The sequence below is a fragment of the Daucus carota genome, chromosome 5 (assembly GCF_001625215.2).
Source record: "Daucus carota subsp. sativus chromosome 5, DH1 v3.0, whole genome shotgun sequence".
In the NCBI taxonomy this organism is placed as follows: Eukaryota; Viridiplantae; Streptophyta; class Magnoliopsida; order Apiales; family Apiaceae; genus Daucus; species Daucus carota.
Window position 1 is genome coordinate 35895061 of NC_030385.2, and position 12515 is coordinate 35907575.

General features: G+C 37.0%; 2 protein-coding genes across 3 annotated transcripts; one reads left to right on the forward strand and one right to left on the reverse strand.

Annotated features, from left to right (window-relative positions):
• Positions 1 to 111: 111 nt before the first annotated feature.
• LOC108222707 (protein CHROMATIN REMODELING 8) lies at positions 112 to 7401 on the reverse strand. 2 transcript variants are annotated; one of them, XM_017396591.2, is made up of 8 exons: positions 7229 to 7401; positions 6690 to 6786; positions 5470 to 6000; positions 4942 to 5344; positions 3429 to 4266; positions 2240 to 2849; positions 1393 to 1860; positions 112 to 1066 (listed from the first exon to the last, which is right to left on the reverse strand). In XM_017396591.2, the coding sequence occupies exons 2-8, from the start codon at positions 6780 to 6782 to the stop codon at positions 389 to 391; spliced, it is 3621 nt and encodes a 1206-aa protein (XP_017252080.1). In that variant the 5' UTR covers positions 6783 to 6786; positions 7229 to 7401; the 3' UTR covers positions 112 to 388. The 2 variants fall into 2 exon arrangements, with proteins under 2 accessions (XP_017252080.1, XP_063949838.1); XM_064093768.1 differs by having other exon boundaries at positions 3429 to 4263; positions 7229 to 7369.
• A 1046-nt stretch (positions 7402 to 8447) lies between these two features.
• Positions 8448 to 12296, forward strand: LOC108222708 (ABC transporter I family member 19). Its single transcript, XM_017396593.2, has 6 exons — positions 8448 to 8635; positions 9529 to 9689; positions 10008 to 10059; positions 10307 to 10443; positions 10957 to 11043; positions 11445 to 12296. Exons 1-6 carry the CDS (start codon positions 8491 to 8493, stop codon positions 11730 to 11732), a joined length of 870 nt encoding a protein of 289 aa, XP_017252082.1. The 5' UTR covers positions 8448 to 8490; the 3' UTR covers positions 11733 to 12296.
• Positions 12297 to 12515: the final 219 nt, after the last annotated feature.

The following is a 12515-nucleotide window of genomic DNA, read 5'->3' on the forward strand; positions in this document are numbered from 1 at the left end:
CACTACAATGTAAAATGATGATCCCCCAAGATGCAGTGCAAATTCAAAATGCAGATGTAATGTCACTATGCCAGTGGCAGGTTGAGGAAATAGCAATCTCCACACATGAAATTTATATACAGTGACACCACTTGCCCGTAGACTATTAAGGTGACCACTGACCAGGTCCTGCGTGCTAAATGCCAAGACAAAATAGTACTTACAATAACTATAAAGCTGCAGCTCTATGAATTCAAAATTGATGCAACTCAAATGCAGGAACAATTTACATAATTTCAGTAAGCCTGGAAATTCAAAGCCACTCCAAAGTCTACTCTTTAGTCTTTGCAGAACTTTTTAATAATTAAGTAGATAAATATTTTTAGCAGCTCTTTTTTAAAGATGGAGACTATTGTTCCTCTTGATACTCGGGCTTCAAAACCCAAGAAGATCCGCTAGGATTTTTCTCCAAAGTGGCGATTTCCTTCAAGAGATTCTTGAACAAAGGAAGGTCTTTGGAGGGAATCCTGTCCTTGAAATGCTGTACTATACTTGCTGAAACAGCTCTCCCACCTCTTTGTAGTAAAAATGTGCAGATCTGACGTATTAACACTTCTGGCTGTACCCCAGACAAATTTGATGACTTCATTTTTCTATCATTTGCAGAACTCCCGGTAGAGCTTGAGGCCATGCCAAATTGCTGTTCAATCCCATCGCCGATTGCCCTTTCTTGATTTCCTCTTATCTTCGCTAGTAATTCCGAAGAAGTTAATGCTTTACCAGTAGCTGCTCCAGCGGCCAAGCTCAAATTTCTTCCTTCGCTGTTAGGCAATCCTTCAGAAGGCCTAGAACTACCAATTAACTTAGTGTTTACAGTGGAGCCAAACTTTTGACGAGCAGATGATGGTGCACCAGCAGCCCCTGATCTTCCTGTCCAGGTAGGAACAGCTATACTCTCTCGACTTCTAATCACCCTTGACTGGCGTAATGCTTCAGCTGCTCTCTGTGCAACTCGAGAAGCTTGTTCCTCTAGTTTCAGCTTCTCTTCATCGTTAGCATTCATGATCAGATCATGGTTCACCGCACTCTGAGGTAAAAGTTAATCGCAAAGACAGTAAGCTGGACAACTAAAGAAACCTTCTGATGTTGTAATCAATGTTTATATATGAATAACATTCAGTTCACAAATTAAATACTCCTGGAGAACAGGAGAGATCGACATAGAAGAAAACAACAAAAAGTAGTAAATACCCCCATTAACTAAATCTGCTTCGAGCTATAGAACCAAAAATTGTACAGTGCATATTGCTTTATTTTGGTTTTCAGTTTCACAAGTTCATAAAAGAGGTCAACCAGAAAGAAGGAACACATAAATCTCATGTCCGAAGTATCATGTATGTAGAAAAAACTTACATGAATCCCATGAGCATCAAAGAGAGATTGTAATATATTTGATTCCACATCAGTTTCCTTGCCACTATTTTCAGCTCTCTCTTTTCCCTTCTTGGACGATTTGATTGTCGAGTCATGTCCATTCTCGGTACTAGCAATGCTTGCACTAAATGCTGTTGGTTTATTTAATTTAGCATCATGTTCGCTGTCTTTATGATTACCCACCACATTTACATCTTCAGCTAGCTGGCTGAAAATGCTAGAGGTCTCAGTAGAGCCATGCTCTCCATCATCAGTAAGTACAAAAAGATCCTTCATGTCACGGGATTTAAAGAACCTTTTCTGCTGCGGATTCTTTAATATTTTGTTAGTGAGGAAATGCTTGTAAATCTGCCGGTGATACACTTTCTCTTCAATTGTTCCACGGGTAATCAATCTGAAAACTGTGACATCTTTTGTCTGACCGATACGCCAAGCACGCTCCCTCGCCTGTCATGAGCAACATCAAATGTTATATCAGATGCAATAAAGCAATTAACTTCGACATTATTTGCAGTTAAAAATATAGCTCACTCAGTCCCAGAAACATCTTCAGGAACTAAAACTTCCAGAGTCTATATGGCCTAGGTTGGGAAGAGGAGCTTTTTTTATTTTTGAAAGAATAAACACTAATGCCTACAGCAGATTGCTAAATACCTCCTAGAAATAGTAACTGGAAATATGGACCAACTAATATCTACAAGAAGCTTTTTTTTTATGCTCCAAAAGTTCAGGAAGAAGATGCTATGGTCATGACATCAAGAAACAAGTAATTGGGTCAATTTTCAGTAAATATGTAATAAGAAACAGAATAATTCAGAAGCCAAACCTGCATATCAGTTGAAGGATTCCAATCAGGGTCAAATATGATCACCCTGTTTGCACCAGTAAGATTTGTTCCCAAACCACCAACCCTAGTTGTTAAAATGAAGATGAAGACCTCATCTGAATTGTTAAATTCATCTATTAATGTCATTCTCTGTTTAACAGGAGTGACACCATCCATTCTACGGTATGTATAGGAACAACTAATCATAAAACTTTCCAAAATGTCAAGCATTTGTTGAGTTTGTGCAAATAGAAGAACACGATGACCTTGCTCCTTCCAAACTTTGAGAACTTCAGCAACAACTTTCATTTTCCCACTGCGCTCAGGATTTCCATAGTCAGGGTCCCCGTAGGAATGTTCCCTCTCAAGCAGATCGGGGTGGTTGCAGATCTTTCGCATCACATCAATTCCATAAAGAGAATTCCTGTTCCCGTTAAAGATCTGCTCAACCTCAGAACTAGCAAGGAATGCTCTATACACGGACCGCTGCTCTGAAGTGAGGCTACAGAAGAGGACATGTTCAGTTTTCTTCGTTAGCTGAGCATTTACATCAGCCTTCATACGCCGGAGGAGGTAAGGCAAAATAATATCACGTAAAACAACAGCGCATCTGCATACCCACAAGATCAGTGATGGGATACAAGCAAAAATCATATCATCCATGTCTACCAAAGATCCAGTAAGGTAGTAGATATAATTTCAACAGTACTTAGCATAAATTTTTAAATAAGGTATTAACATAATATTCCATTTTAAAACCGGTAATAATTGACACTAATTCTAATTTTCATCATTCCTTATCTAAGCAGTTTGTTGCTTTGCTTAACAGTGTAACAGAACCAGCTTGGATGTGACTTTCCTCACACTTAGGCTTAATAACTACTATTTATTGTTTTATTTCAGTCCTTCACTGATTGTATAAACTGTGTCATCACTTTTAAGATCATTTAACGGGAGCGTAATTGATGAAACGGCATACAAACAGCAAAAAGTATTGGAAAAACACAGTCCATTGTGGTATTAAAATGAGTATAAATAGCCACACCTGAAACTTTTTCTCTTTATGAAAACATAGCCTAAAGTAGCCTTGATTCAGATGTATCTAGTACTCCGAACCGAAGGAAGTAGAACTAGATAAAGTACAAGAAGGGAATTTAGAGCAGTAGAAGTCTATTGTCACAACATTTACCTATAAGCAGTTGATACTTGCAAAGGTGAGGCATTGGCATAACCACCAACAGAAATGGGAACTGCAAATTCAGCTTCAAATATGGGTAGCACACCCAATTTTCCAGGGAAAACAAAGTCAAAAAGAGACCATAGTTCAGACAACTTATTCTGAATTGGAGCACCCGTCATTATTATACGATGAACAGTACGTAGCTGCTTGCAAACTAAAGTGACATCAGCATTTGGATTCCGGATTCTATGGCCTTCATCCAGAACTGCATAACCCCAGCCAATATCGAGAAGTTTCCCCCCTAGCAACCGGAGCTGCTCGTAAGTGGTAATTAACAATCCAGAATCTGATTTTAACACACGTTTAATCAAGGTATCCCATTTTTTGTCATTTCGCCTGGATGAATTTACCCTGATGTCAGACTCGCTTTCATAATCACTTTCATCAGATTCGGCCTGCTTCTTCTTTGCAGTAATGTCATGAGCAGAATCATGTAATATTTCAACATGAAATGCTGGGTACCATTTTTGGGCTTCACGCTTCCATTGACGCAAGAGTGTTACGGGACAAACAACTATGCTTGGCTTGTACATATTACTAAAATGCAATGCTCCAAGAAAAGCTAAGACTTGGATGGTTTTACCAAGCCCCATCTCATCTCCAATAATTCCACCTACTTTCTGGCAATGAAGTTCCCAAAGCCACTGCACCCCAACCTTTTGATAGTCAAAAAGTTTGGTGAAAATGGTCTCTGGAATATCTAGACCACCTTCAAGCGTCACAAAAGAGGGTTCATCGTCTACGGACTCTTGGTTATCTTCTTCATTACTAGAGGTTCTTAAATCTTCTGCAAGTAATCAACCCGTAATCAGGATCGCATATATATCTATTTAGCTCTTCATGTACGGTAAAGAAGTATGCAACTTTTTCCTTTCTAAAGATGATGTATAATTAGGATGCAATTGTTCTAATATAGTACTCAATCTATATAAGCATCTCAATTTTTTCTTCGAAAACGATATCAGAAAACAGTGCTTACATTCCTTCATTTTTGAACTACATTGGTTCTCTAACTGTATAAACTGTTTTTACACATCAACATTCTCCTATTAGGATGGGGAACACAAGTGTATAAACAATATTTTCTGAAGGAGAAGTTATGGCTCTTGCACTTCAACAGAGTGATGATATATTATGGGTTTTTTTTTTTTTGCTGAGTGGCATAATAATATACGTAAATATAGCACAGAGCTGGTGTTGCTAAAAATGGATCTTTAGTTTTCTATTATTCAAATGTAATTTGTGTCCCGCCTGCAGTGTGTGAATGAGAATCAATAAATCAGTCGCAAATTTCATTTATCTAAAGATGTTCATAAAAAAAGACTATCTTTTTTATATAAACTTACTAATTTCACTTTGCCTTTTAAAACTAGCAACATATCTAACATCTTTGCTGGGCCTCACAAGTTAATAACCACATTAAACTATAAGAGACCATGCACATGTAACAGACAAAACATACCACTTATTTCCAGATTTGAAACTTCTTGAGAAGTTAATTTTCTCCATTTTTTTCCAGCTAAAGGCCTTTTCTTTCTTCTAAAGTCCTTGTCAGTTTCAGGCATATTTCTAAGTGACCGAGGTATTCTTGGGGGTGCTCTAAGCCTTTGGAAAGGACGAGTTGGGGCATCAAGTCTAGGCAGAGATTCCGGATCTAATAGCTTGGTTGTTGGGCGAGCTTCTGCAGCTTGTGATATTGATCGGGCAGCTCTGTCTATGCTAGAAGAAGCAAAATCATCTGTTTTGTCTACGTCCTCAGGTAAGTCTCTTTCACCAGATGTCCCTCTTTCTTGAATACGACGTTCAAAACCCTTAAGCATGTGAAAGGGGGTTAAAATTCCTTTACGAACTAATTCATCCCTTTCCTACACCATAAAAAGTAGATAATTAAGCTTCACAGGCCCAACCATTTAAACGGTGCAAACATAAGAAGTATCTCATCTACTGTACTGGATTCTTATATAATGAACACATCACACCATCAACTTACAGTTTCAACAAATCCTGCAGATGCTGCATTTAAAACTGCATCAAAGTCACCATCATCTTCAAATGAAACTGCTTTCCTACGCTTCTTCTGGCTCTCATTTAATTTTGGATCTTTTCTCTTCCGCTTAGGCTCCTCCTTAACAACATCTTGTATAAACTCCTCAGAAGCACTACCTTCAGCAGATTTGCCCTTATATTTGATGAGTTCATTCTCAAGCTGAGTCTTTGTCTTCTTGAGGCTTCTTAACCTATCAGAAGCTAGAGCTTGCTGAATTGGATCACTGGACCAAGGATTAAAAGAACTATGTTGCTTTCCAGTAGCTTCATCAGGATCACAATCTTCACTTTTTACAGAGTGTACTTGTTCAACAGTTGATGCGACAGCATCTATTTCAATATTTACCGCCCTCAACTTATTATAGATTTCAACATGTCTGTGAGATGATGACGGTTCGGTGTCTTCTGCTGTATCAATAGCTTTGCGATCCACAGTCCTCCCAGATTCACTGTTTCCCCCGACATTGCTTCTTCCCTGTTGTGCAAGATTAATAAACACAGTCCTAAAATACATATGCATAGCAAAGAACTGAAAGATTGCTGAAGTTAAAACACTTAAGACTCATTAGCTGTCACTTTTCAGTTTTCATAAGGCAGCGACAAGATTCCAGAATACCATTTAGCAAAAAAGCAAAATAAAACCCAGAATACCACGCTTCCCCGGGTCCTCAAATAATCTTTCAACTTCCTATAATTTTTTGATAAGTTAACTAAAACATCTGATTCAAACATACAGAGACTCCCCTAGCGACTGAGGATAATAAGGAAGAATGGAAGATGTCAAGTCCAAACTGCTTTAACAACACATTCATCAGAAAATATAACACATTTCAATTTTCATCCCAACCAACAATTTCTAAAACAAAGTAACCCATCACTACGTTGCAATAAAGTTGTTAAACCTAGCACTAGTTTTGGTCCTTTTGGATTAGGAATGCCATCTACAATCACCAAAATGATGTGCCTTCAGAAGCAATAGAATTTAAACCACTAAAGTAGCAGACATAAAAATTCCAGAACAATGCACATTCATTATCAGGAATAAGACACATTTTATGTACATACAGATTACAGATCAAAACCTGTTGTAAAATTCCACGACAATGCACATTCATTATCAGAAATAAGACACATTTTATGTACACACAGATTACAGATCAAAACCTGTTGTAGTACAACACGCTCGATATCTTCAGGGTCTGCAGATGTGACACCCAAACTACTCAAGAATGCATTATCTTCCTCTTCTCGTTTCATTTCTCTGCATTAACAAATCAATCATGCCATCACACCGACAACAACAGAGCCACTAGATGACAGCATACAATTTCACTCATACATTACAACAAATATCAAAATATGTACACAACAGACTTATGCCTAAACATCAAACGCCATCGATTAAAGCAAGATAAAGGTGGGCCAAAATATGCAAATTAGTCATCAGCCATAAGCTACGAAAACAATTCATAGTAACAAATTTGATATAAATAAGAGTAAATTTATACCTAAATATAGAAACTACACTTGAGCTCAAAGTCATAATTTAGAAACACACAAACAGATAAACAAGAATGTATAAAATCAAACCAAAACTAACCCTAGGACACGTAAATATCAATCAAAGACATGATTCTCAACATTCGTCTCCATATGATCATGTATTAAACGATTATATGAGGAAACTGAAGTTGAAATCTCACCAAAATCTCGTGATTCAAACTCGTGACTCGGTCTTAAATCTACACAAAAGATAAAAAAGAAAATTAAGAAAATCTTAGGGAAAATAATCAAACACAGATGTGATTATAAACCCTAATACAGTTGTGTAATTCGAGTTTGCTTGGGTCTCGACAATGGGTAACGATGACGGGATGGTGTCTAACGTGAACAAGAGGTGTAGTGTTTTAACCTACGCACCCCTCTTCTTTTGTGTGAAATTACGGTTTTGGTCATATGGCGGTCTGTTTGTTTTACCACTTTAATGCTGGGTCATACGGCGGTCAGTGGTTCTAGGCTTGTGAACCAACAACTTCGCGCGCTTTTCTTAAAGTCAGTATTTACGATTTAATGACTTAATGTTGGTGATGGTTCATTCATTTTAAATTATTTTTTTCCCCGGATTTTAAATTTATGTTAGTCATGAAAACTTGGTCATAAAATGTTTTTTTGTAAAAATAATAATTTCGGTCCAATCTCAGATTCATCTCAAATTTTATGTGTGTTTCATTTTCAAAAATTGAAGAATATTATTAGTATGATCACGAGAAATATATATATTTTTTATTTGCATCAATACAGTCACGGCTCACGAGTATGGTCATGAGTATGCAACGAGGTACTCTCGATATACATAAAAAAAATTAATAATACTAAATCATAAATTTAACTAAAAAAATATTTTAAATCATATAAATATGTTTGTTTTTTGAAATATACATCACATCATATACATCTCAAATTTCTTGTAACATCATTTCCTTTGTGCCAAATGTCTTCTTGATTTTTAAGGGGAACAATTTAAATAACTAATTTTGATCTTACAATTTCTCATGAATTTGCTAAGTCGTGCTCGGATCAAAGACTACTTGCTTGCAATGTATCTTGCTCGTATAAAAATGGGTAATTGGATTGTAATTGTTTTCGCAGCACTCCTTATTAAAATAAATTACTACTATAAATTATGTCATTTGTAGGAGTTCTTTTTTTTTTTTTTGACGGATCATTTGTAGGAGTTCAAATGAGAGCCATTAATACATATCGTCGGTTAATTATTACTATACCCCTTCAATTCAATAAATTTCTTATACTTGTTGAGCTCAACAACCTTATTGTACACCGACGTGGCCAGTTACAGAACAAACACGTGTCGACTCAACAAGTGTCCACGTAGACACGGTAAACATATAAATATGGACCAATTAGAAGGCTAAAAAATTGTACCCCAGTCTCAATTGTAATTGCAATGGCAAGAGAAGGTGACGAAAGTAATGGCATTCGGGTCAAGGGGATGCAATTCGGGTACGACATACAAATCCCGTTATTTGTTGACTTCACCCTCGACATCTCTCCCGGATCTCGATGCCTCCTCGTCGGTGCCAATGGATCTGGTACTCCCCTCTCCCTCCTTCCCTCTCTCTCCCTCTCTATCTCCCCCCCTCCCTCTCTCCCTCTCTCCCTCTCTCCCCCCCCCTCTCCCCTCTCTCCGTGTGTGTGTAACGTGAGTTTCATTTATACAATTTGACTGTGTTTGTTGTAAAATGTGTTGCTTTTTGCTCAATTTGGATTTATTGTCATCACAATGTTAACTTTGTGGCTGTTATAGTTTGTGTTCTTGGATGATCAAGGAGGATTAACTGTTTATTGAATGATTAGTTCGAGGGAATTAGGGTTTAGTTATAAATTTGAAGAGACAACTATCTTACTAGTTTCATTGAAGTATCTGTTGGGGTTTTAATGTTTGATCAATTGGTAATTTAGTAGACTTGTCGTATTGCTAAAACTTTTAGGTTTGGCCCTACTTAGTATTTAGATCACCATCATAGTTTCAGAATTTTCCCTGATTATTTCTTCCAAAGTCAGGTCTTCCTGGGAACAGTCTAAACCGAAATCCAGTGTACATGTATTGGGTATGGATTTATATTTGCGACTATTGTAAATCATAAAACTGATTCACATCTGCCTTGCGTGTGTCTTAAATGATACGGAGTAATGCCTACTAATCTAAGCCAATTTGCTAATTAATTGATTGATAAATTTCCTAGGAAAGCAATTTGAGATAATGACCATAGCCTTTTAATGTACATGCTGATAGTTATCTAAATACACTTTCTTAGAAACTGATGTAATCACTCCCTTCAAGTCACTTTAAAGGGTCCTACTTCTTGCAAACTAGGGCAAAAAACAACTTCTTATAGCTGCGTATAAATGTCGACAGGGTGCCAAGTCTCAAAATTATTGATTGGGCGTTTCCACTCACTCTTCAGTTCTAATATTTTTGCAGGAAAGACAACATTGCTGAAGATTTTGGCCGGAAAACATATGGTTGGTGGAAGAGATGTAGTGCAGGTCTTAAATTGTTCAGCATTTCATGACACACACCTGGTTTGTAGTGGGGACTTGTCCTATTTGGGAGGATCCTGGACAAAAACAGTGGGCTCTGCAGTAAGTTCTTTATCTCTGTAGTCTGCTATTTAGCCTCTATTTTACTGTTCAATCTTAATGATCCATGATTAATGTTGCTATATTTTATCATAATTCGTTGTTTTAGGGTTTTCCTGTCTTTTAAACCATAACTGCGTGTATCCATGTATCCTGCTGTTGCCAATGACCAACATTTTATTTTACTAGAAGTTTTTAAGATAGACCCCAAAATGATTTGTTAGCAACAACCATATGCATTCTGTGCTTTTTATATAGTGGACAACTTTTGTGTGTGTAAGTGTAAGGGTGTCAATCTAATGAGCCATTATGCATATGCAGGGTGAAATTCCACTTCAAGGAGACTTCTCTGCTGAGCATATGATATTTGGAGGTGAAGCAGCTTTAGTTATGAATGTATTTTGCATATCTAAGTTTGTGGTTCTAGATATGTTTTCCTTTTATAATTTATCTCATTGTTATGACCAAGTTCAAGCGATTGACTTATAAGTGGACAGAAGCTTCATTATTTGTTATTATGTTTGACTTATAAGCGGACAGAAGCTTCATTATTTGTTATTATGTTTGCTATACGACTATGTGGATCCTAATATTTTGCACATCTCATTGGCATGACGCAGTTGAAGGGATTGACCCTGTAAGACGTGAGAAGTTGATTGATTTGCTTGATATTGATTTACGATGGCGGATGCACAAGGTTTCTGATGGCCAGCGACGCCGAGTTCAAATATGTATGGGGCTTCTTCATCCTTTTCAGGTTTGTTGCACTTGGTTTGCTGACCTAGATTAATATTGGTTGCATGTATACAAATATGGTGCCTGATTATATTTATGATATATTAGCTACTCGAATTTAGGGGAATTTATGTTTGAGGTTGAACCCCGTAAACAAGGTACATAAGTATGAGTGCGGATGGCACTCAAATGCGGCACATAGTGGAACCTATACTAGGACCAGTTAAACTTTATTCCTTCCAGCTTATTGATGATTTCTGGGCTGCAGAAAGGATCTGATTTCTGCTTGTGTCTTCCACAAGGCTTTCTTTGGAAGTCCACTCCGAGCATGAAAGTCCTTTTTTAGAAGCAAATTGAAAAGTTATTTTTTTAAAATGTACATGTGCTTGTGCTGTGTCAGCAGTGCACATATATTAGATGCTGTTATATGGTGTATTACTTAAACCATAATCTCTCTCCCAACTGGTCTGGTCAAGCTATTTGAAGATATAGCTTAAATTGATTCCTCAACTAACTATATCCCATGCTTGCACAGGTTCTTTTGTTAGATGAGGTTACTGTTGACCTTGATGTTGTTGCAAGGATGGATTTGCTAGACTTCTTCAAGGAAGAGTGTGAGCAGGTAAAAGCACCATTAAGTTCTGTTACATTTAACAGGGATTTAAGTGGTTATAACAAATCTATTTTCCATAACCAAAAGATGTCTTGAGAAGAATATTCTTTGCATATCTGCATATAGCATGTTATGCAGTGCACTATAGTCTTGGAGTGGCTAGGACTAATGAGTTTGGCCGAGTGATGATTTAATCTTGAGTTAGTTGTATGTCAAGTCCTAGTAAAAATTTCAGCTCATGCACATTGCTGATGGCTTGCAGCTTGTTATGATATTGCCATATTTGAGTAACTACATTAATCACAACTGCTGTTCATATTCTGCTGGCCCTTGCTCTTTGCAATACCCTAACAAAATTGTCCAATTAAAACATTCTTATCAAGAAAATCTTTATTAATTTAAATTAACAGAGAGGAGCTACAATTGTGTATGCAACACACATTTTTGATGGACTGGAGACATGGGCCACGGATCTGGCTTACATACAGGATGGAGAATTAAGGAGGACAGATAAATTATCTGAGCTTGCTGAGTTAAAACACGCTGCTAATCTGCTTTCGGTGGTCGAGTCTTGGCTGCGCTCTGAAACCAAGATAGAGAAAAAGAAACCTGTCAGTAATTCATCCCAAGTCAGGAAGTCATCTCCTTTCGATTCTTCTCCTTTTAGATCAACCAGACACATGGCTTACTACCGTTGATAATACTCGGTTACTACTTTGCCGTGGAACAGAAACTTAATAGCTACAAATTAAAAATTTATCGTGTGGACTCCATCAGCCAGGCAGTAGTAAAGTTCTGGTAAGAAATAACCTTCTGCCATCAAACCTATGCAATATTGGGTGATATTATTCCAACCTAAAGCATCACACAACTTTTCTACATCAATATAGAGTTATACTTGGCCTAACTTTGAGGAAACTCATCGCGTTAAAGCCCCCTAAGAATATTCTTCGTGTCTGAGATATTTTACTTCATTTTATCTGAAATTGTTACAGAATCAAGTGTGTCGTGTCTGTTATATTATACTATTGCAAGTTTGCTGGTGAAAAATTGTATGATCTTCCATCGAGTTCGGCGGAAAATTGTATGATCTGCCATTGTCTTGTTTGTTTACATCTGTATTGTATGTACACAGAGTACCTTCATATATTTTGTCTAGCTCTGAAGCTCTCTAAAGCTCACTTGTACACTATTCAGATGCTCTTTATTCGATTTCTTTATTTTGATATGAATAAAGCATGTCATGATTCTTCTTTAGCTCACTTTTACATAAAGTTGGTAAACAGTAAATAGTTGACATATCTTAGTACTACATTATTAAAGCACATAAAACAAATACAAAGCTGAAAATAAAAGCGCTCAGAGCATCAAAGTGTAGATTCAGTCAACTTGTCCGTAAATACTTTTAAATGATGATTTTGTCATATCAGATTTACGTACAAAAAAAGAGGACCTATCACAAGTGTTTGATTTAGTTTATT

Excerpts from the sequence above, each read along its gene's own strand:
- LOC108222707 (XM_017396591.2), bottom strand. The coding sequence starts at position 6,782 with ATGAAACGAGAAGAGGAAGATAATGCATTCTTGAGTAGTTTGGGTGTC. Across the intron at positions 4,267-4,941 it reads TTCAAATCTGGAAATAAGTG|AAGATTTAAGAACCTCTAGT; the intron begins GTATGTTTTGTC and ends GATTACTTGCAG. Across the intron at positions 1,067-1,392 it reads TTGATGCTCATGGGATTCAT|AGTGCGGTGAACCATGATCT; the intron begins GTAAGTTTTTTC and ends CTTTTACCTCAG.
- LOC108222708 (XM_017396593.2), top strand. The coding sequence starts at position 8,491 with ATGGCAAGAGAAGGTGACGAAAGTAATGGCATTCGGGTCAAGGGGATG. Across the intron at positions 8,636-9,528 it reads CGTCGGTGCCAATGGATCTG|GAAAGACAACATTGCTGAAG; the intron begins GTACTCCCCTCT and ends ATATTTTTGCAG. Across the intron at positions 10,060-10,306 it reads TGAGCATATGATATTTGGAG|TTGAAGGGATTGACCCTGTA; the intron begins GTGAAGCAGCTT and ends GGCATGACGCAG.